The sequence below is a fragment of the Osmerus mordax genome, chromosome 20 (genome assembly GCF_038355195.1).
Source record: "Osmerus mordax isolate fOsmMor3 chromosome 20, fOsmMor3.pri, whole genome shotgun sequence".
Classification (NCBI taxonomy): Eukaryota; Metazoa; Chordata; class Actinopteri; order Osmeriformes; family Osmeridae; genus Osmerus; species Osmerus mordax.
In genome coordinates, this window is record NC_090069.1 from 6218297 (window position 1) to 6241762 (window position 23466).

General features: G+C 42.4%; 2 protein-coding genes and 1 non-coding gene across 4 annotated transcripts; all 3 read right to left on the bottom strand.

Moving 5' to 3' along the window:
- Positions 1–268: 268 nt before the first annotated feature.
- fbxw2 (F-box and WD repeat domain containing 2) lies at positions 269–8871 on the bottom strand. The gene is made up of 8 exons (XM_067258656.1): positions 8587–8871; positions 7316–7602; positions 6817–7039; positions 6279–6473; positions 5781–5914; positions 5492–5578; positions 4349–4518; positions 269–4079 (listed from the first exon to the last, which is right to left on the bottom strand). The coding sequence occupies exons 2-8, from the start codon at positions 7580–7582 to the stop codon at positions 3791–3793; spliced, it is 1365 nt and encodes a 454-aa protein (XP_067114757.1). The 5' UTR covers positions 7583–7602; positions 8587–8871; the 3' UTR covers positions 269–3790.
- On the bottom strand, positions 6051–6194 carry LOC136964780 (small nucleolar RNA SNORA84). Its single transcript, XR_010879229.1, has one exon. It is a non-coding gene; the product is annotated as a small nucleolar RNA SNORA84 (small nucleolar RNA).
- Positions 8872–12367: 3496 nt separating the features above from the next.
- On the bottom strand, positions 12368–23466 carry aebp1a (AE binding protein 1a). Of its 2 annotated transcripts, none has more exons than XM_067258406.1 (21): positions 22936–23466; positions 19315–19581; positions 19161–19211; positions 18853–18924; positions 18689–18754; positions 18546–18605; positions 18336–18395; positions 17580–17657; positions 16714–16823; positions 16483–16622; positions 16164–16248; positions 15843–15987; positions 15601–15680; positions 15355–15478; positions 15081–15277; positions 14750–14923; positions 14486–14617; positions 13992–14244; positions 13747–13886; positions 13523–13622; positions 12368–13366 (listed from the first exon to the last, which is right to left on the bottom strand). In XM_067258406.1, the coding sequence occupies exons 1-21, from the start codon at positions 23147–23149 to the stop codon at positions 12795–12797; spliced, it is 3120 nt and encodes a 1039-aa protein (XP_067114507.1). In that variant the 5' UTR covers positions 23150–23466; the 3' UTR covers positions 12368–12794. The 2 variants fall into 2 exon arrangements, with proteins under 2 accessions (XP_067114507.1, XP_067114506.1); XM_067258405.1 differs by having other exon boundaries at positions 15081–15272; positions 15350–15478.

Consider the following 23466-nt stretch of genomic DNA (forward strand, 5'->3'; position numbering starts at 1 on the left):
TTAGCATCGGAGCCATCACAGTGATGTGGAAAAAACACTTGACCTGATGTGTCAACTTTGGTGTTCCATGTACATTTACAATATTCAAATAATGTTTCATAAACAACACATTGACAACCCTCCCCTTTCAATATGTTTCAAATGATAAGTATTTATTGAGTAATGGAAATGTAAAAAGCTCAGAAGTATGTAGTTCATTATTACAGACATTCAGAAGCCATTCCATGCATTATGATAGTCATTATGATATATTTTTTGAAATGTGATTCCAAAGAATTCCAGGCAAAACATAAAGTCTCCTAAAATATTGATACTTTGGCCTAACTGATGCACAATTATATATAAACTGAAAATAAATATATAACATATTTAACATGCAGGCCTATACTGTTCTATTTCAAAATTCAAATGACATGAAATATTAAATGAGAAAATTGTGTCAGAGTAACTACTTAATAAAGTTGACAAGTTATACAAATGAAATATGGCCTTACTTGTTCCAAATTAACAATGTGTCATATCAGCAACTGTTTGTCCACTCCTAAAGTATGATAGTATTGAGGTCAGTACATGGAGACTTCTGAACAGTATTCACAGTTCAATCTAGCTTCAAGCTTCATTCAGTAATGCCACAAAATGTGTCAATGGAATCACCACAGCTATGTAGTAATCACAGGTTCAGATGCTCTATGGCACATTAGACAGATGGCTAGATCTGCATGAGCATTCACAGCCACAGAATGTACTTTCATATGGAGGTCATGCATTTTCAGGTGGTTGGATCGACACTGACCATGTTAGATCTAACAACAAATCCATATTCTGAATTTAGATATTTCTGTACACTGCTGATGTGTATTCAAAATATGGTCACCGTTGTTTCAACTTAAATGTTATAAGTATTAGATCCAACTCAGCAGGAAGAAAGAAATGCAATACTTTTCTGGTGTTCAGCATGATGCATTTAAAGTGAGGAAAATCTAAGCCTTAAATACAGGGACAGATTAAGCATTGCTCCCTCAAGATCTGCATCCATCAACACTGACTAGTCAACATTTGCAGCCAGTACATTGGTCCTTTTAGTCTGGGCTATGACAGCAGAGGTGTAAGTTCAGCTTCAGACAAAAAAAACCTAGTTGTTTTCCACACATGCACTGAGTGAGCTGATATTTTAAATCTGATCTGCTCTGATCTGCTCGTACAAGGTGGAAATGGCATTACTTTTGGCATTACTCACAACCTATGGTTGAACAATGTCAGTCTTTGTATCCAAATATATAGTCTGTAGTTTTACCTTGCAAAGATGTAGAAAAGCTGTTTCAAGGAAAAGAATAAAGCCAGTAATTGCCCAATACTGACGATAACAGTGAAGATCCTCCTACTCCTGTTATTCCATTAATAGCTAAATATAACATTCTGCAAATACTGATATCCAATGCCTAAATTTTTGTGTCACTATTCACAAATCCACCACATCTTAAATGTCAAAAAAGGACTTACTGAAAATATGACCTCTCTCTGAAAACAACTCCAAGATGAAAAAGTGGCGTGGCTTTATGGTGAAGCTTTGGTCTCTAAACATAATGACTACAAATTCAGTTAGCTATGTCATTTATTTAGAAAGACTGCAACGTTATATACAACCAACATATCTGAAGTAAGCTTATTGTAAATGGATGCAAGTGATTTTAGAGCGTCTGTTACAGTGCAATATAGTTAGTGAGGCAGTGCATGTGCGTTGCTAGAGAAATGAAAATGCTATCTTACACCAACTTTCATCAATGGATCCGAAAGAAAGTTTTCCCGGACAATTTTCTCTTGTAAAGTACAAAAAGGCATTGACAATGACTGGAAGAAAATCTTGTTCACTTCAGTATATGGTTTGTGTCTCTTTGTAAGGGTTTGGTTTTAAATCATTCACATCTACCATGCACACTACTTTCACCTAGCTTCAACATGGGAAGACTGACCTGATGAAGGAAATGATGTCGTCCCTGACTGCTCAAACTTATCTCTGACTTACGTACTTAAAATTACGTGTATTTCAGTGAGAACCACAATATGAAAATATACCATTATGAACTTGTGTCTGATAATGGGCTAGACAATATAAACCAGGGATATACTCTGAGAATAATTCTGTTTTGTAAGAAAACATTAACGGGCGGCTCAGCATTTTCATCTTGGTAGATTTTGCAATTACTCGTTCGGTTGCACAAAGAGGCACGTTTTTGAGAATAACACAAGCAATGTGGAGAACCTTCCAACTTTGTTAGTGAATAGCACTGCAGCCTAAACATTACAATGAATTGACTGCTGATATTGGATGCTGTATAATAGAAAATTAGTCTTTTGAGCACAGTGCAGAAACATCTGCTGTTTTTAAAATAATAATAATATATAACACACATTTATCTTTTAGCAGTGCTTGCAATGTCAAAATCTTCAGTATTATCAGTATTTTTGTTTTAAATGCAAGACAGTCATAACCATTTTTTCCACTGCAAGATGGTAAAATGCTAACCCGAGGCAAAAACAATTCTCAAGTACCTGGCCTACAGTTGGAAACATGAAAGCAAGATGAAGATACATTGTCAAAATCTTGGGGGTGTCCCTTCAAGTGCTCAACTTTTTTTCTGCAATGAGACATGTCATATATCGTTGAGTTTTGGGTCAAAAAAATTTATATATTCTAAATCCTGTGCAAACCTCGAAATGTAAAAAAAAAATAAACCTGTAACTGCACTTGATCTAGAATATAATTCAATAAAGCAATTTACTAGAAACTTGATTCACAGGATATATAGTGGTAAGATACTAAATACATCTTACACCATAGGTTATAGTGTGGTAAGTATGGACAATTAAAAAATTAAATCGCAATACAGTCACCCTTATTGCAATATTCCTAGGAAATCATGAAACTATGGTTCTGTGTGTGTCCTTCTCTGGATGAATGATCAAAATCAACTAAAAAGGCACATCACCCACTTCTTAAATCGACTTCTTAAAACAAGAACCCCCAAGAAAAGCATTTACAATACGTACACAGGACCTTTAAACAATGCTTCACATGGCACAAAAAGGCCAATGCACTAAACCACTTTGAACATTTCAAAATGTAACTGCTATGGGGATGTAAGTGTAAAAACCTAGGACACACTGTGCCAAAAACGTCCTTAATGACGTACTCCCTTAACAAAGTACTACTTTGTTTTAAGGCATCTCTTTCCCACTTAGCTGCTTTAAGAACCCTGTTTAAAGTAAAAAATAATCTGGTATATATATATTATAACGGGCAACTTCTTAAACGGTACGTCATTTTACAGTCTCCACTTGTTGATAAGTCCTTGTCAGCCATGCAGTTTGAATGTGTTCCTTCATTTGGTAACTCTTCATTCCTCCAACGTCTTCAAGGTTGGTGGACCGATGGCTTGGTATGAACTTAACTGAAGTGCTTCTTAGTATAGCATTCCCCACTCCATTTCTCAGTGCATATGTAGCAGCGCCTTAATATGCCCCACGGTGGTGCCGTCCCCAACAGATTGCATTTCAACTCGGCTCTTTCCCCAAGCAAACTGCATGATTTGTGTATGAGAGCATGTGAAAAGATAAAATGGGGGCAGGGAAAAAATCATAATATATATATTCATATATATATATATATATAAAATACACTTTGGTCCATGCATTATGTAAATTGGCTTGTGGGTCTGTGAACTTGAAGCACCAGAGACATGGCGGTTTTTTAATCAACCTAGCAATATAGGTTTTGTGATATCTTTTCACGCTATCCATTTTCTTTCCACAGAACTAAGTGAATGCTATGGTCAGGCATACTCGTGGCAAACACGAGCCCAGAGTCATTAATGCCATCCAGCCCATTTAACCAAGTAGTCACTCCCGCCAGGAAGCTGGAGCCTCGTTTGGACTTCCTGTAGGCAGGCAGAGGCCACCGGCCTGAGATAGTTTCTGTCCTGAGGTCCATGACATACAAGAAGCTATTGTCGAAAAGCAGGGCAAACACCTCGCCAAAGCTGAGCAGAGAGAGGCTGGCGGGGTCCTGTGTTTTGATAACCCTGGAGAATGGAGGCAAAAAAATAAATAAATTGGCATTTATGCATGGCTTTCATACTAATATAACAAGAGTAGGAAGATGAATGTTCAACACTCGGAAAACACAAAAAGCCCCTTAAATTTAAATACTTTGAGTGACACTTCATTATCCCCCTAAACTACAACTACATTTCCCTTCATTGGTTTATCAAATGATCCATCAGTCTATGAATGATCAAATGATCTACGTGGTTGCTGTAGCTTATGATACCACCAGCAACGGCTTATTTACCTGAGGACATCGAAGCTGGCAAAGTCCCACTGGTATAAGCCCAAGTCAGAGCTGCAGACGATGTAGCGCCCGTCAAATTGCAGGCGTGGCTGTAAACACACGCTGCGGTCCTCTGACACAGTCAAGGTCTTTAAGCACTTGCAGTTTATCTCTCTCCCCAAAGGCCAAATCTAAAAGGCAGAGACACAGGTTTGTGGGGAAAACTGTGCCAAGAAGGACACCTTGTGGACAACTCGTATTACACAAGACAAAGCAGGGCTCTCCTTTTCTCTACTAAAAGCCGAAATACTTAACGCTGAGTAATACTGTGGAAGAAATTGGGATTTCCTGTGTCCTTACATTTTTCACTAATAAATATAACTTCCACTTATCAACAGAACTAGTCATTGGATACTGGTAAGTATGTTCTCATGTGCGTTTGCTATTGATAAGAGTAGATTGTGTCTATGTGTCAAGTTGAATAGATGTTCGGGGTCAGGAGAAAGTACTGTGTAAACGTCTTGTGATTATTCCACCTATGAGCTCTCTGCCCTGAGAGCAGCCATGGGCTGGGAGCTGTGAATCTGTGACTGTTGTAACACCATAACTGCCTGACTGTCACTATCTAGGTTTACATTCTTGTGCCCTATAAAAGATGGTCCTGGGAGAGACATGATTGAGACCTAAGCCAGGTGTGGCGTTGTCATTTATTGTCAGAGGTCTGGTTCTCTCTCCCAATCTGCAGATTGATAATACTTGTACAAATCCAGAACTCAACTGAACTTAATCACTCCGTTAATGGAGACGGACCAAACACTTCCATCAGTGCATAAGCAGAATACGTATACATGCTCCAGCACACCTGATTCAAATGAATGGTCATTACCCAGCTTCTACAGAGCTTGATAACAACCCATTCATTTGGAACAGGTGTGCTGGAGCAGGGAAACATCTAAATCATGCAGGACAGCGGCTCTCAAGGACCAGGGTTGTCCACCCCTGATGTAGAGGTAAGATACGCTGTGGAGTATGTGAACAATATCGCATGTGTAGCGTTTGCGTATGTACATGTATGAAACTGGAGTCTACCGAGGCCTTAACTGGTACAGGCACCCATAATACACATTATGCATGAAGGAGAAAATATATAATTTTTTAATTTACCTTGACTTCATACTTATCAGCACTCAACAGGATATAATCCCCAGGACTATGCATCATCGATTCTACTTCACACTTCTGCAGTAACACCTGCAAAAGGACATCAAAGGTCAGCGGCTCTAAAAGACTTCCACTTGATGTTTTTGTTTTCAGAAAGTAGTACAGAGTTTGAATATTCCTGATCCAACATTTCCTGAGAAGTTCATGGGGAAGCAAGGACCTAATATTTTAAATACAGCATCCACTCAACAAGTGGTCCGTGACATGGCAAGGTTCTGAGGAGTTCCTTTACCTTGGTGACCCACTCCGTGTGTCCAGTCAGCGTGTTGAGGCAGGCGCCAGCAGACAGCGCCCACACCTTCACAGTGAAGTCTGCAGAACCACTCACCAGTGTGTCCAGGTCGTCATTGTAGTCCACGCTGAACACTGCCAGGACCAGAGGGCACATCGCTTGTTAGTGTGGAAACTCTTGGGTGTGCAAATTAGTGATCTGCATCACAGGTCAAATACAGGTTAGACCACACGCAGGAATGACAAAATCCTAATATTCTTAGTAGAAATGGAATGTCTCTGCAACCGGGCTATGGAAGCTGCTTTGGGATATCAGCTCCCATGCATAAAATCACAGAGGGTTATTATGATGTGCGCCTGTCAATCATAACCTATAGATCAGCACGGAAGCAGCTGTCTCTAGGAACCACCAGGCAACGTGGAGGTTTGCAGTCCCTTCTCCCTGACATGATCCTCCCCTTCCTTGATGTCTCCGAGTACCGTCGTGCAGTGTACCCACCTGCCCCCGTGTGACCACGGAATTGCTGGATTTTGGCCCCAGTACTCCACTCCCAGCAAGCGATGGTGTTATCAAAGGACCCAGTCACAAGCTTCTGCTCATCAAACTTCACCGCAGCACAGGTGTGGGTCTGAATGCCGTAGATGCACTGGCCTGTGCGGACATCCCATAATTTGGCTGAAAGGTCATCGGAGCCTACGACACAATAGATTTTATTTCAATTTGTTGAAAGACTTACCAGATGTATCCAGTCAATAGCATTGCACATGGTTTTAAATTAAACACAGAAACTAGCCCCACAGGGACCTGTGGCAAGGGAAAATGACCCAAAGGAAGTATTTAGAACTACAAACAACAAGATCAGGTGACAATTACAGAATGCTGTCCCTTCACATATTACTAAAATGTATCAATCCAGGAGGTCAGAATTCCACCTGTCGCACAACTTTGGCATAAGTAACACATGGATGAGAGAAGCATGTACCAACAATTATTTGAGCAAAATTGAGCAGATTCAAAGCTCGAGTCTAGGATATACCTGTGCAGAGAAGGCCGTCTTTGTAGTAGAGCGCGTAGACCCGGGCGCTGTGGCCGATGAGCGAGGATGTTTCAAAGGCCTCCTGGTCCTTTAGTTGATTCATGCGCAGCTTTGCCTTGAGGTAGACACCCTTCCAGTGGGACGCATCCTGGATGGATTCGTCAATCCGCCAGCCTAGGTCCTTGCACACACCCTGCCACACTTCCGTACAGGCGGTGATTACCTGCAGGGAAGACCCACAGGAAACATGTAAGGGGCCAGACTCCTACACTAGCTTAACAACGGAAGCAGAGCTCTTCCTCAAATCACGTAGGAGCAATACCAGCAAGTGTCTTTCTGCGTTGCTGTTCCGGCCAGGTGTGAGGCTTATTCTCTGTATAGGCCTTAAGATTAGCAAAACAGAAAACTAAAAGGCCACTAATAATGATGCAGGGACAACTTTCTATGCAACCATGTTATGTTTGAAAAGATGACTCCTGTCTGTAAATGAGCCCCTCACCTTATTCCACTGCTTGCACACCAGGCAGCAGGTGAGCAGGGTCTGTGGGTCTAACCAGCGCAGCAGGTAGAAAGTGAGTTCAAGGGGCAGCAGGCGCAGGAAGTCACGCTTAAGCAGCGCCTCCAGCCCATTGGACAGGTGACGGAGCTGGACGGCACCGCTCAGTGAGATGAGGTGGTCCAGGGATTGGTTGCGCTGCTGGTCACTCAGCGCAAGGAAAGAGGTGGAGACGGACTCCAGCCACCCCTCGAAGGCCGCCTTCTCCATGGGCACATGAGAGCGTCGACCTGTGGAACATTAAGAACAACTATTAGAATTAACTAAGTTACATATTCTGTACATAATGTCACAACTAGTAACCAGTGTTGTTGCTGCTGCTACTACTACAACAAAAACGAATTCCTAAATGAATGGCTAGCATATTGCATAAAAAGATGCAGAGGGAATAGTCAGTCACAGACAATTAGTCCAATGTAGTAGTTTGGACAATTATTTGATCTGAACGGTGAGCTAGCAAGATGTCTATAATTTTGCTTGGATCGTTAGCAAGCTAGAATAGCCAGCTTGCAACAATCAGCAAGTATAGCAATGGAAATGTTGACACGTCATAGCTAGTGCTAGACTAACTCTCTGAGCTAGGTTAGTTATGGTCATGTTGGCTTGCAAAGTGAACAATTATTGCACAAATAAGGCTAGCCTATGTTGCATAATTGCTGTCCCATTAACGTTAGTTAATGTCCACAGAAATAACAGCTAGCTATCAAGCTAGCTAATCACTAACTTGGTAGCTAACGTTAGCTAATGAAACTCGGATTCATTAGATAGCAAACATACGTTACTGTACAAGTACTAGAATTACTCATGTAGACTACGGTAGCTTCTAGCTAGTTATTTTGATAGTTGAGTATTAGTTTACCAGTACTCAAAATACGTCCGAAAGAGCTAACGTCGTTGGTCAACACATTAGCTAGTCTAGCCACCATAGCTACAAGTGGCTACAAGCACATATGTATTAACTGTCTATACTGTAGTAACATACGATTGTAAAAATATGACACTAAAGTAGCAAAATAGTCAACGTTGACCAGCGCTAGAAAGCTAAAAGAGCTAGCAAATACAACATATGAGCGAATGGCTAACGTGATCAGGTTGAGCCCTTTCTAACTTGTCTTACCTCTAACTATGTAAAGCTAGTCTAGCTAGCTAGTTATATTGAGCCTAGAGTACCTAGTCTAGCTAGGCTAGTTATTTTTAATATTAATATTAATTACCATTTCCTGCAGAATCCAGTACCGATGACAGGTATTATGCTAACTAGCCCGACATCAGCTAGCTAGCCAGGCACGGTGGAAAGGAAAACCTAGCTCACCAACAACGTTAGCTCTAGCTAACTCAATCCAAGGCTCTGCAAAATCAAGAATAAATAAGTATACTTCTAGCACGCTAGCTAGCTAAGAACAACGTTTTGCGTTCAGAAGCCAGCGACCTGTCACTTGCGAGCGTTAGCTAGCAAGGGAGCTAGCTCCATGATCTAGCATTAGCTAGTCAGGCTAGCAACTGACTCAAAGCAAACGAAAGAGCTTCCAGCCACGTTAACTAGTTAGCTAGTTAAAAAGACGCAGGTGAGGGATTGGACTTCATCTTCCTCTTGTTTACGGCGGTTGGAATCCAATTTATTTGTGCATTACTGCCACCTTCTGCTCCGGAGTGTGGATTTAGGGTGACTGTTGGTCATACCCTATGGCAGGGGTACTCAATTAGAAACCCAAAAGGTCCACTAACCAAATTTCCATTCAGTCCAGGGTCCGGAACAATTATGGTTTATTTTTGTGGTCCTTACCTCAGAGTTCTGGGGGTATTTTGTTCAAAGTGTCCATGCTTTGTGTCATAGTGACCATAGCCGCGGGAACATAGGATATTTTATCAGGGGGGTGCTGCTGGGGGGGGGGGGGGTTCTTAATGTTGCGGGGCGGTAGGGATGGACTGGGAGTAAAAATAGGTCATGCACATTCTGTTTGATGTGATGCTAGTTCGTGAGAACGCTAGGATACTTAATGCGAGCGCGTGTAGCACGCAATACCATTTTTTTTGCCTTTATTTGAGCACAAAGTAGTTTTTTGAGCTTTATGTAAAATTAACATAGCCGTTTTAAAATTGGTAAAAACTTGTCTAGTGAAGGTGATGTCTTTTTGTCTCAATGTTTCAGCCCCACCCTTGCGTTTCTTAGCCTGGTTTTCCATTGTTATTCTTCTCCCGGTGCTCCCGATGGCCAGTCCGCTACTGCGGGGCTGGGCTGTGCCGCGGTGGTGAATTTTAAAGTCATATCATTGGAAATTATCGTGCTGTCAGGGGGTGCTACAGCACTCCTAGTTCCCACGGCCATGATAGTGACGTTTCACATTAGCTACCACGACAAGGGCAACCGTCTCATTAAACACATCGGTTTTGTGCGCCCCACCGGCAGCCAAATGCATACTTGTCTGAAATTAGGTATTTTTGGATTTGGATTTTCGCCGGGTTTAGAGCACGCCATGTTTTTCGCTAAGGAAGAAACAGGTACTGTTAGCAAATCGATTAGCCTGCGTTGTTGCGAATGACACACATAACCTGACCCACAGAGGTTGCAACCAACTTTCAGTGAGTGAGTTGTCATGGTGATTACAGTTATTAAAGCTCCTGATTGGACCTTTGTATTGGACATGTAAGATAGAAAACACATTTAGTTGGAACAAAAAGATGTGCCGGTTAAAATGGAAACGTTCCGTCAAAATGAATTAATTCCATAATAATATATCGGTTATAGGTCCGGGTCCGGATAGGGAACCGCCTGGGTCCGGAACCGGACCGCGGTCCGCCAATTAGTGACCCCTGCCCTATGGTACCTGTCAACATTTGGGTGCCATAATCCGGGACACCTTTGAGGAGGGGGGGATATGGGCAGTGGCGCCTTAATGCACGGTTTACCTGGGTTTAAACCCGGGGTCTCGACCAATCAGGGGCCTCTTAATAATAATACAAAATAATAATGGTGATAAACGTCCGTATTCGCAGTGTCATTACTCTGCTCTACAGTGGCATCTGGTGTATGTGGAGGCAGGGGAGGCCCCCCTCCCCCTTATCTAAACAAAATGTAACAAAAACTAGAGAGGGTACAATTTGTAGGGTGTGCTTGCTTGCGTCGGTTGCAGATGGGTCCATTTAATATGAAACTAGCTGAACCCCCTTTGAGACAAGCTATTCTAACAACGTTGTCACCGGCCGTATTTTTCAGATGGAATCGCGATTCAAACGGTACCATCTGCTAACTGAAAATATGCCCTCAAACGCGACTTTTTGGTCTCAGTCTAGAGCCCTGCGTGGAGAAGCTGAATTGTGCTTCAAGAGCAAGCTAGCCTAGCTGCTGTTGCTAGCCAAACTTCACTGAGGGGATTGTTTGAATGCGCCAGAAATTAACGTTTCTTTTGACTTAAAGTTTAGGCTGTGGCATTGAATACAGCGACGCACCACACAAGCTTGAGTTTAAATACATAATTTATTGTGACATTACTTACTGTACATGCAAGTCTTGAATTGCTTAAATGTATAATGCTGCTAGTACACCACGGCACGATACGATACTTGATGTGCAACATTAATGCACGTTGTATCCATGCGTCGTTGCTAACGTGTGCTGACGTTGTGACGTAGGCTAGCACTGAGTTCCCTTCGTTGACACAAGACACTTTTTACCACAAAAACTGAATTTCAGCCTAAACCGTGCAACGGAATGTAAATAACAATACAAGCAACTCGTGCGATTGTGCGATTAGCGTGTGGGGGGCCTCAAAAAATGAAAAAAAAAGTCCATAGCCCAGGGGCCTCAAGTGCTATTAAGACGCCCCTGGATATGGGTGGTGCTGGTACTGGTGCTGGACAAGATGGCAGAGGCAGGCTAAATACACATAAATAGCTTACATAATTATTTATATAAATAAAAAGAAACATGAATAAGTCACGTTATAAATACACGTATATAAATGTTTTTAGTTGAATGATAACTCAGGAAGTAATTAATTAGGGATATATCATCATGATAGCTTGTGTAGCCTACTGTTGCAGCTCACCTCTCAAATCTTTTGCTGGTGTGATGGAAACAATTTTCTCAGCATTGATTACACAGGAGGAGCTTGTTAATGACCTCAAGGCAGTTGGGACCACAGTCACCAAGCAAACCATTGGCAACATACTACGCTGCAATGGATTGAAATCCTGAAGCCTCCGCAAGGTCCCTCTGCTCAAGAAAGCACATGGCAGGACTGTCTGAAGTTTACAAATGAACATCTAATGGTTTGAGAGAAGGCCTGGGAGAAAGTGCTCTGGTCAGATGAGACCAAAATGGAGCTCTTCGGCATCAACTCAACTCGCCGTGTTTGGAGGGAGAGAAATGCTGACTATGACCCCAAGAACACCATCCCTTCAGTCAAGCACGGAGGTGGAAACATTAGGCTGTGGGGCTGTTTCTCTGCTTAGGGTACAGAGCGACGTCCTGTAAAATCTTGGACGACAACCTCCTTCCTCAGCCAGAACACTGAAGATGGGTTATGGATGTGTCTTCCAGCATGACAGTGACCCAAAACATTGATTTTGGGTCAAAACGTTGATATTCTGTTTCTATCCATTAAAATAAACCTACCATAAAAATTATAGGCCGTTCGTTTCTTTGAAAGTGGGCAAACGTACAAAATCAGCAGGGGATCAAGCATTCTTTTTTCCCCACTGTATGTACTACCATGGGCACTGCACTATTTAGCTCATTTTTATTTGATTAGAAATAGGGAAGTCTTTATGAAAAAGCACATTCAGGTTTTTTTTACTAGAAGAACTAGCAACCAGTCACAGACTGAAATATACAGTGGGGAAACGGGCACTAGTATGCAAAACGTTATGTATACCAGGAACATGTCATAGGCGCTACGTTTCCCACACTACACTTGCATGATTTTGATGTTTCTTGTTGATAAAATATCTTATATTTTGTACTTATATACTTTATATAATAATGCATAGGCAGATTTTTACAAAATTCATTTTAATAGGATTTGTTCACACCATGTCAGGATCTGAGACTAGCGATCATGTTCAAATACTTCTAGCTGCATTTATTTTGAAAAGATCTTATTCAAACTCATTCCCCTGTCATGAACATGCATCATTATTGTTCCACCTGTGGGTTTGTGGCCAGGTCCCCGCTCAGCAGAGAATTCTCCTGCATCCAGATATGCTCTATGCATAAAAAATATATTTCAGAATAGACACTGGCTATATTAAGACATAAAAAATTAAGCACATACTGTAATAATAACTGATATTCTTACTTTCATACACGGCATGTTAGGTCAAATTAGGTACAGTAGAATGAAACGCCTTGTGTAAGTATGGACAACGTTATAAACTGGTCCTATTGGTAGTAAGGATATCGTAAGTTGTGTAACTGTGGTCTTTAATTTTCATCAAACGTGTACTCAAAGGTGTAGTCCTGTGTGGGCTGTGACTCAGGAAGGATCCCATCTACTGGACTCTCTTTAGACAGACTCTCCACAGGAAACCATGAATCATACCAGGAAGTTGTGGTTTCTTTCTGTGTTGTTGTTGTGAATGCTGTTGTAGTGGTTGTTGTAGCAACAGTTGTGGTGAGGTGAGCTTGTAGCCTCTGCTGCCGCAGCCTGCGCAAACGCATCAGTCGTAGCCGCCGGATGCGTTCTGCATTCTGGGAGTTGACGTTTGCCGTAGACACCCCAACGGTGTCCGTACTTGTGGCGCTCACACTGCTGACGATACCACTACTGATGACGCTTGTTTTCGCTTTGGGAACAAGCCTTATGGGCTTCTTACTGAGAGCCATGATCTGCTTGATGCGGTCCCAGTTAGACTTAGCCAGAGTGAAGCTACAGGAAGTGGCTCCAGATTCATAGCCCACCATGCATAGTCGGGTCTGGGGATTGTGACCGTCGGCACGGGCTGTTACACGGTACTCCCCAGGGTTCAACAACCTCCAGTAATCACCACCTGCAGCTACAGGATCAGGAAGGAACATCCCAGGAAAGAGCAGAGAGAAAGTTCAGATTTTCTTTTAACGCATAGATGAACATGAATATCGGTATGTTCATTCGTGCATTCATTTGTTTATTAATGTAGCCATACTGTAAAGTGTTACCAGAGATGACATACCAGTTTTGACATCATGCAGGATTCCCTCCACAGAGATAGTGGCGTTAGCTAGAGGGTTCCCCTCCATATCTCTCACTAAACCCTTTATCCCACGATGCACCTGGCAGAGGAAACAGTATCTCAGGGATCAAAGCTCAGACATGGTTGTGATCAAACAACCAAACATTACTACCATACAAATACAATGAGATGAGACTAATATTGTCCTGTCTGTCTATTCCTACCTGCTCTATGAAGGAGAGCAGGGCCTCGCGGTTGTTCTCCCACTCTAGAGGCAGCTCACTCTCGTGGGGGAACTTGTCACAGCCCAGGAAGATGGAAAGCTCAAAGCAGTTGGTATGCAGGTAGCTGAAGTCATTCATACCTGCGGTTGGTAGAAGAGAGATGGATAAAAAGCACATGACTCACAGTGGAGCTCTTTCTGACCCCCTCCCACACACACACACCTAAACTCCATGGGGACACTCACTTCCCACGACAGGTTTCCAGCTGGCTCCGTTGACGATGCCCTGTCCTCCTGTGAAGTCATCGGTGTGGCAAGACCCCCTGTACGTCTCTGTCAAGGTAAGGTGGCTGTGGGCGTATGACATAGCCAGCCAGCGGAACATCGTGTCATCCGCTGTCTCCCTCAGCCCTTCTTTATTTTGCCGCTGGATCCGAGCCCACGTCTCCTCATTCATCTCATGGTCAATTACCGGTCTTCCCTGACGCAACCCAGAGGCCTGCAGCAGTGTGTGGTACAGTATTCACAACGGCCCGCTGTCCAGATGACTATGCAACGATAAATTGAATCTAACACATTTCACCAACGTTATTACACAAAAGATGGATACAAAGTCATATTCAACAATCCAAAATATATATTATAGGCTGTGTTAGAAAGCTGTTGGGTGAAATATCACATTTAACAGTTCACCCAGAATCCTGAGGTCAGTATTATTTCATCCTTGTTTGTGAACCCACCCCAAGAGCCTTGGGTGGGCGCTGCATGTCAAAGGGGTATGCCACCACCTTTTCTCCCCCCTGCAAGTTGGCCCCCAGTACAAATGGGGTGCGCTCCATCCAGGAAATTATGGATTTAGTCTCAATGGCTACCTACACACACATACAAAAGGGAAAAGACAATATATAATATGATATAATATAAACCATGAATTTACATTAAATGTAACATTATCAATCCTTGCATTCTTGAATGTTTCCAATCAAACATAGAACAATTCCTACAGAGCCATTGAGGAAGTTTTCAGGTATGGGTATGTGGTGATTGGGTATGATGCGAGGGACCCATCCTCGGTCCTCTGCCCCCCAGAGAACACTGTTGAGATCTGGAAAATTCTGGAAGATGTCATATCCCTCCTCAGTCCAGTGGCCAAGGGCCCAGTTTCCCATCTCTGAACCCTGGGGGGCAGTAGAGAGCAGTCTATTTTCAATTTAATCAAACAACAAAAAGGACAACAAAAAAACATATTTACTAAATGTACTAAATGTAGATGTTTAGATTTTTTGTTATACACTTATTTGTCTTTAAATGACATTTTCCAGCATTCCAGCATACCATTTCGTATGCCAGTTCGTACGCATCTGGGTTTAGAGAGGGCACCAGATGTATTCTCACTCCCTCCACCAGACGACGCACTCTGGGGTTGTCATCGTTGTACTCCTTACACAGGAACTGCATCAACAACAGCAGCAACTCACGGCCCAGCACCTCGTTACCATGGAGACCGGCGGTGTAGCGGAATTCCGGCTCACCTGTCGAAGTCAATGACATCCTCACGTGGAGTTGATCAGCGAGTGGGATGGATGTGATAAAGTGTGTGGGACCTCACCAGTCTCATGCTCTCCCGGGTTGTCGGTGATCTCCATGGCATACATCTTCAGGCCTTGGAAGCTCTTTCCAATGTTGTAGATCCTGGTGATATTGGGACATTCCTCATTGATAACCTTCATCATCTGAGGAAGAGATGAGGAAGAATGAACAAAGGGGATAGGTGCTGTAGGCTGAGTAGGGTGAAAGGAAAACCAATGTTACAGGACATAAAGGCCTATGAAGAACTGGTCTGGTTCTGGCCTACCTGTCTCATCTCCTTGTAGTTGTGATGTCTGAAGTCCAGGTCATCTGACACCTTCACCTCGTTTTCACTGTGAAAGCTACCTGTGAGGACCAAGGCAATGGAGATCATGAAAAGGGAAAAGAGATGATGGGTATGTTTGTTGGAGATATGGATATTATAAACTTCTCATGAATTTCTCTCCTCAAAACTATTTAGAAGGTGATGATGCTGTGTAGAAATGGTGGATGGTAAATGGTGTTCACCAGGCAGCTGGCAGGCCATGATCTCAGCCCTGATACACAGACTGCCATTCCAGCTCTGAGGCAAGATCCGAATGTAACGTGCCACCACTGGCCAATCAAACTGTATTGTCACTGGGGTGTCCTTATCGACATTCCCATAGAACAACTGAGGGGACGCATTAAAAAAGTGGGATCAGATTACAGACAATTGCACACAGAAGACATACAGTATATATGTCAGTCATTATAACAAATGGTGTCTTTTTGCAATATTTTGGGATTGGCACATATAATGTACGCAATCAGATTTTCTTTGTTTATCAGATATGACACAGCACTCACCCACTCGGCATAGCCATCGTTAAGCACTGTCCAGTCTCGGCTGTCATTACTGAATGACACAAAGTATGAGGACACAAAATCATCACTGTGAGAAAGGAATAGACGTAGAGAGAGAGAAAGAGAAACAAGGAAACAAGGACTTTAGTGACAAACTTATTCTTCACTTCAGAGCCATATTCCTTTGATCTTTTGTTAGCTCAAAGATGTTTTAATAATTGTGTGGACTAGTTACTCTTCCGCTCTACATGTTTTCCATTAACAATGGGGTAACCATGCCATGGAACAGTAGTCATCCACACTGGATGTTCACAGGACTCACTGCTGATCTGAGTTCCTCCCCTGGGTGATGACCCCAGTAAACTCCACTTCTCTGCGTGCGTCCACTTCAAACCAGTGATTCTTTTCCTCAGACTCTGCGCACCATGCTCCACCATACACACTCTCATCATCACCGGAGCCCTGAAGAAAAGAGAAATAATTGAGTATAGTTATACGGAATACATATCTGAAATGATAAGAATGGTAAAACAATGTAGATGACGAAAATGACCTGCATGTTGAGGCGTCCCCTCTGAGCAGATAGGCCATGGTGGGAATGAGAGGAACCCAGCAGCTGGTCATCCTCAACACGGTGGGACTCCAGGCCCAGAGGGGGACATTCTGGAAGGGGGAGACAGGGAAAACACCCTGTTTTAAAAAAGGCAATCTTGGCTCTTCCATGGTTGGAAAGGTGTAAACATGTTCTCCGCTCTTGCTTATCCACTTGTTTCACATGTGTAGTTTCCCTAAGCAAGGGAGTAATAACGAGTGGAAATAATCCAAAAAGAGGACAAACTCTGTGAGCTATCCCAGAATGTTCCATGACAGTGACGGCATTTTGGTCCAGAGCATTCATGTGTTGTCAACATGTTGTGTGTGAATGAAAGGTTTATTTTATTGTGTGGGGGATGTTATGGGTTAGTCACAACATTCTTTTTTCTTTTAATGAGGCTGTAAAGTCTCTGATCTGAACTTTCAAAGAACAGAGAGATCATGTTAGATGTCTTCTGTATTAGTTTAGAGTTAGTCATCAAGACCAACTAAACTCAGGTCCCCACAAAGTGTCGGACAGAAAGCATGGCTTCGAACAGTAGATTTGGAGCCATTACACGTCCCACTTTTAACAGTTTTCTGCCTACTTCATGTTTGTACCATCTGTTTACCGTAAGCCTGATCACAACCATAATGAGAACCATATAAGTTCACCATTTGCAATCATTATCAGTGTGAAAACATTGAATGATTCACAGAAGTAAAAGCCTCTTCATCTGTGAGCAGGAAAGTGAAATGATTAATGTAACTATATCAAGTTTTGAATTTGACTCCAGGTGTGGAACTCATACAGAAGGTTCTGTGAATAAGCGATGATTCTCTTACTTTTTGGCTCAACATAGACTGGCGTCTGCCTCAGTCTCTCCTCTTCCTCCTCCTCCCACTTCTTTCTGAGACGTTCGGCTGTGGAGCATGATGGGAAAACAATATGTGACTAAGCATGTTTTCACATGGCTCTGGCTCGTCCTATCCAGCACATGAAACACTTCCATATGGCCTCTCACTGGGCAGCACTACCATTTTTCTCATTTCTCATCCCAAATACCTCGTATTGTTTTTCAACTCAAACACATGGGTCAGTTTATCCAATAAGACTAGGCTGATAAGCTGAGCAGACTCTTAACCCTTTGCAAGCAGAATGTTTTGTCATTCAGCGTAGCATAGCTTGCATTGTTCAAAGTTGTGCAAAAACTATTTTTATTTTCGCAGTGTAACACGTCAACTTGATACAGTTCACATCACCCTTTTAACACAGAAGCAGTTTTTTGTTAAATGTATAGGAAGGACAATGTCTCCACATGCTGCAAGGCCAACACAGCCTGACATCCTTCCTCCCCCAGATCTTCATACTCTTAACTCCTCCCACATTGTTTCTTTTCCATGATGATATCAAGGGACCCACCACGTGGCAGCAGTGAATCCTTCTCTCTCTGTCTCTCACACTCTCTATATATTTCTACCTTTCTGTGTCTCTCCTGACCAGCTTATTCGTGAAGTGATCTATGGCTATGAGGGTGCGACTATGCCGTTTTGCAACACAATGCAGTCTTTCCTCCAAAGAACAGATAAAGTGATTCTGACCCTTCTCCTCCTTCTCCTTGCGAGCCTTTTCAGCCTCCTCCTCCAGTTTCTTAGCTGCCACTGTAAAAATAGACATGGTAGGGTTTTTCTTTAGTAGGGAGGCCAACTCATGTACAGTATATAGGTACACTGTAATTCATCATTAGCAACAGTAGTATAGAATGATGAATACATGGGCATGAACAGTTCAAATGTAAATAATGAACGTACAGTCAGCATAATCGTATTCTTCATACCAGGGGCCTACAAAAGGGATGGCGGTGGTCTCCTCTAAAAGAGAAAGAGATTTTGAAGTATCAAATATATGTTGTGAGGAAAACGTGAAAGTATATGATCAAGAGAATGACCATCACCTGGTATGTACATGATGACCTCTGTTGTTGTGACCTCTTTGTTAGGTTGACGTCCCGGAACCTCATCTGTGAGAGAAGCAGAGAGGCCAGACATGTTGTGCTGGCTCAACAGAGATGAGATTTTGTCTACTGGTTTGAAGCATAAAAAAATTCAATAAACGTACGTCTGGCATCCCAGTAATCTTCATCATGCTCAGTGAGGGGTTTGGTGGGGACTGTAGGTCTTTTGGAGTCGGCTTGATAGAAGTAAGAAAAGAAAACATGAGTTGGATATGAAACAATTGTCTCAACATGGACTTCAACGGAAATCAAAAATAATAACAAGAACTAGGCTTGCAAAATTGTTTTGGCGTGAGTAGAGCTGACTCATAGGAAAAACCTTAGCTCATATACTAGGTCATTTGTCATTCTGATCTCATGGTTTTAACAATTTCCAGTATAGGTTCTGTAAATACATATATGTCTACTCAACTACTCGAGTCTGGATTTGAGGGCTCTTTCTTCTCAGGTTGCTTTGGGTACACTGGTTGGATCATAAAGGAGACAAAAACTGTGAGATTGCAGAGACACTGCTGGGGGAATATTATTGGATGTTATTGTCATGAGTCTTTCTCTTTCATACATACGTTTGTCCCAGCCCAGCTCTATCAAGAGCTTCTCCTCCTCTTCCTCCATACTGGGCCGCCTGGGGGTTGGTCGCAACCCCTCGTCCTTCTCCCCTGTGCTCTTAGGGGCACTGGGTTTCTTAGTGGCCTTTGGGGCTTTCGGCTTCTTGGTGGGTTTTGGTGGTTTGGGTTTTTTGGTGGGTTTTGGCGCCTTGGGTTTTTTCTCTGGCTTTGGGGCCTTCTGTTTCTTTGCTTTGGCCTCCTTCTCTGCTGCTTTCTTTGCCCTGGCTGAGGATGGATTCAGTGAGAAAGAGACATAGGTCAGGGAATGAACAAGGTTGCAAATCTGAGATAGTGAGAGAGAGAGAGAGAGAGAGAGAGAGAGAGAGAGAGAGAGAGAGAGAGAGAGAGAGAGAGAGAGAGAGAGAGAGAGAGAGAGAGAGAGAGAAAGACAGAGTGAGAGAGAGAGAGAGAAAGAGAGAAAGAGAGAAAGAGAGAAAGAGAGAAAGAGAGAAAGAGAGAGAGAGAGTATACTTTTTATCATTTTATCCGTCTCCAAACGTACATTCCCTCTTGCTCCTGGCTAGGTTGAGCTAGCCTGAACACATTCCTCCTCTCCCACTGAGAAAGTTTCACAGACACAGCAATGCACTCTGGGTCTGGGTCTGACTCAGGTTCGGTTCAGTCACTGGTTTGTTTTTTGCAACCAAACAATCAGCCAAACTCAAACCAACTGGCAATTGGTAAACAGCTCTTACTGTAATGTTTATAGTGGTTTAGCAATGTTTTTGTTTCAGGCTACACACAGGTTACATTTAAAATTCAGACCATAAACATGTTTAGGATTATTTCTTTAATTTAATTGTGGACCATCCCGTGCATAAATGGTTTGTCCGGCAACACTTTATGTTTGAGGTTTCATTATCTATCCTCCAACTACATAACAAAACCAACAGTAAAGACATTGGAGGTATAATGGAATTTCTATGTAATTAAATTGTATTAAAGGTTAGCGGTATAGGTTATTACAAAAGTGTAAGAAGGCACAGCATGGGGTCGGGGTGTGTGGGGTAAATGGATGTTGTAAAAGGACAGTTGAAGGTTATGTTAGCAAAACAAAGCCCAACCTCCCCCATTCCAAGGTTCACTTGTGTAAAAACAGTACAGATGAACTGTTATAAAGTGTAACTACAAAGCAGTCCCTACTCTATGTTAATACAATGTTGCTACTAAAGCTAGGTATTGTTATGTAGATATGTGGTAGTTAATGTAACCATAATGTATAGTCTTGATTCATATCTTTAATGAAATATAAGTTAAAAAATAATCATATGATGACTTGTTTTACAAAATATTTGAATTAATTAAGTGTTAGGATTAGCAAAAACACTCTCACTGCAACTTGTGTAATTACCAGTCTGACACAAGTCAGAAACACACAGTCCTGTTCTGTTTTCTGTCACTTCAACTGAATCCAGAACTTCTGCCGGCCTGATGTCATTCTCTAATGACATCAGGCCATAACTCAGGTATGACACCATAAAACAACTAAAGCTTTCTCTGTCCTCGCTGTCTCTCTCCAATCCATCCACAGACGATAAGTTAACTTAGTTTTCATACAGCTGTCATTTTCAGCACACTATTCACCTATTTATGTATTTGTTTTTGACAGTGGATGATAGTGGTAGAATATGAATTCTAGCTCTTTGAGTTGTAGTTTCTGCTGTAAAACAGCTAATATAAATATATTGTGGGTGTCACTCTCTGCCAGTGCTGTCTTTCCTATGGGACCTAATTCAAATACTCGTGAATGGTTTTGGAAACTGCTATTTGGCTTGAGTTATTGCTTCGTGCACTGGAAAATCTACCAACCCACACAGCACATCAGGGCCTTTTTTGGACTCTGTCCTGAATCCCGTCTCTGTGTCTGTGTAGGGTTAAGGTGGAATATTTCCGGGATTGGGCATGTTTGTACTTTTCTCAAATGTATCATTGACCTTAATTATGAAGCAACAAATTAATAAACTAAAATATATATCTTGATTGCTTGAGAACATTTTATCATTAATAAATACACTTAAAAAAAAACAGTACAGGTACAATTGGCCAATAATTTTCACTTCAGTGCTAGTGATTTATAATTATAGGAGCAGCCCTCTACTTTCCAGCCAATTAGGTTCCAGCAATCCTGCTCCAGCCAATCGCCTTCGGTGAGGCGGAAGTTCAGACAAGAATTTGGGGCGCTGTTTCTCATATATGAATTTAATTTTAAATGTTTTAACATGCAGCCCCAAACTGGAACAAAGACTTCACACCCAAAATAAATCACACCTTCATCCAAATATACAACTTAGTATACGTATATTGCAATAAGACATACAGTATAAGCCATTGAATGCCATTCATGTCTCCTCACTGTAATGGCGCATTGTAAGATGTACCTGTACTGCAGGTGCTGATTGCTGGTTGAACAATTGTGTAATGAAGCACAGTCACAAGAGCTTCACAGTCATGCCAGTGAATTGTGAATTGTATTGAGACCAAATGTTTTAACTTTGGTTAACATGTGGTTAGCATTTGCATTGTGTGTGAAAGATGATTATTGATCAAAAGAACCATGTTGTGCTAGTTGGGTTATAAAATTATCAGATGTATCCCAGTTTCTTTAAAGTATCTTAGCAATTGAGGAAAACTGTAATAAACACAAAATTGAATACACCAAACTGTTCACTGGTACTGTAGAGTGCAGCCAGTTTATCAGTCCTACCAAGAATTTAAAAACTCTGATTGTATACCAGAACTAGTCACAGTCTTGTCATCACTGAATCACTGCTACAGGCTTGCTTGAAACCGTACACAACTCTACCCATAGACCCTTAAGGATTGGACCAGGATACTTTCCACTACAAAACACACACATAAAACATTTCAATGGCACAGTCAAGATGAAAACACACTCTTACTGTGTGCCGGAAAGAGCTTGGAAAATTACTTTAAGGCATAGGTATGTTTTCTCTATGACCAACTTCCCTTCCAACGAAAGCAATGGGGGAGGGATATGAGGATAACCAACAGATAGATGAGGAAAACCAAACACAAAACAAATGTTATACTTGTTGCCTGACTTGACTGATTGCAATGTTTTCCTCTCTGTTCAGCTTTGGTCTGTTGGCTTCTGCTGTGGGTTAAAGTAGAGGAAAGGAGGGGAAGGGTGTAAAGAGAGAGCTCCCTCTAAACCATCACTTATGACATAGCCTCTGTCATTATTCTGGAACTGCTCTCCACACCCACACATAAACACACATACTCAGGGGGGAGAGAAAAAAAGACGCATGAAAAGGAGATCGAGAGACCCTTTTAAGAGAGCGTCTTTGCCAAGCATTCTCTGGGTCTTATCCTAGTTAGGAGAAGCCTTGGGTCTGGGCCACATATGTTTGAGTGAAGAAGTCCAGCTGTGTTTGAAGTCATCTGACACAGCTGGAGAGCACCATGCTGATGGTTGCTCTGGGCGTGCCATAGAGAAAGCGGGACAGACGGATTGACGCAGAGAGAGAAAGAGAAATGCAAAGGACAAGAAATAGAGAGATCAAGGGAGCATCAGATAAAGATGATTAATAAAAGAAGTAGGAAGTCATGACTTACCTGCCTCGACTTCCTCTGGGGATTTCTTCTTCTTTGGTTTGGTCTCCACCACCTCTGCAGCAGGCTCATCCTTCATTTCAACATCCTTCTCTCCAATGCCATGCTCTGGTAAACCTCTGGCTGCCAAGCCTCTGGAGGGCTGTCTCTCCTCTGCACCGATCAGCATCCAGAACAAGGCGAGACAGGCCCAGAGGACTAACCCAGATACCCTCATCTCCACTTCAACGAGTCTACCCCAGGGACCAGATCAGGATGGGGCTGGTCACCAGCAGTGCACCTCAAAACCAGTAGATGTGAAAGAACACAACTTCCAAATAGGTCCGTGTTTTTTCAGTTCCCCTTGACACAACGACGAGCAGAAAACTTCTGTTGTGTAGTGTAAGACCTTCTCCCAGCCCAACCCCAGTCAGTCTATACAAGATGACAGTAAGTGCACTCCCTCCCTGTATCTAGCATATGACCCGCACATGTGGTTGTCCAACAGTCCGAACGTCTCTGCGCCTTTCTGTCTGGAAGAGTCTCTGAAAGGAG

What these genes read in the sequence shown, in the direction of transcription:
- aebp1a (XM_067258406.1), bottom strand. Translation starts at nt 23,149, where the DNA reads ATGAGGGTATCTGGGTTAGTCCTCTGGGCCTGTCTCGCCTTGTTCTGG. An exon ending in CCCGGGAGAGCATGAGACTG is followed by an intron (nt 15,278 to 15,354) that starts GTGAGGTCCCAC and finishes TGACTTCGACAG; the next exon opens with GTGAGCCGGAATTCCGCTAC. An exon ending in AAAACTTCCTCAATGGCTCT is followed by an intron (nt 14,618 to 14,749) that starts GTAGGAATTGTT and finishes ATGTGTGTGTAG; the next exon opens with GTAGCCATTGAGACTAAATC.
- fbxw2 (XM_067258656.1), bottom strand. Translation starts at nt 7,582, where the DNA reads ATGGAGAAGGCGGCCTTCGAGGGGTGGCTGGAGTCCGTCTCCACCTCT. An exon ending in TGTGCAAGCAGTGGAATAAG is followed by an intron (nt 7,040 to 7,315) that starts GTGAGGGGCTCA and finishes TCTTCCCTGCAG; the next exon opens with GTAATCACCGCCTGTACGGA. An exon ending in CCGTGGTCACACGGGGGCAG is followed by an intron (nt 5,915 to 6,278) that starts GTGGGTACACTG and finishes TGGTCCTGGCAG; the next exon opens with TGTTCAGCGTGGACTACAAT.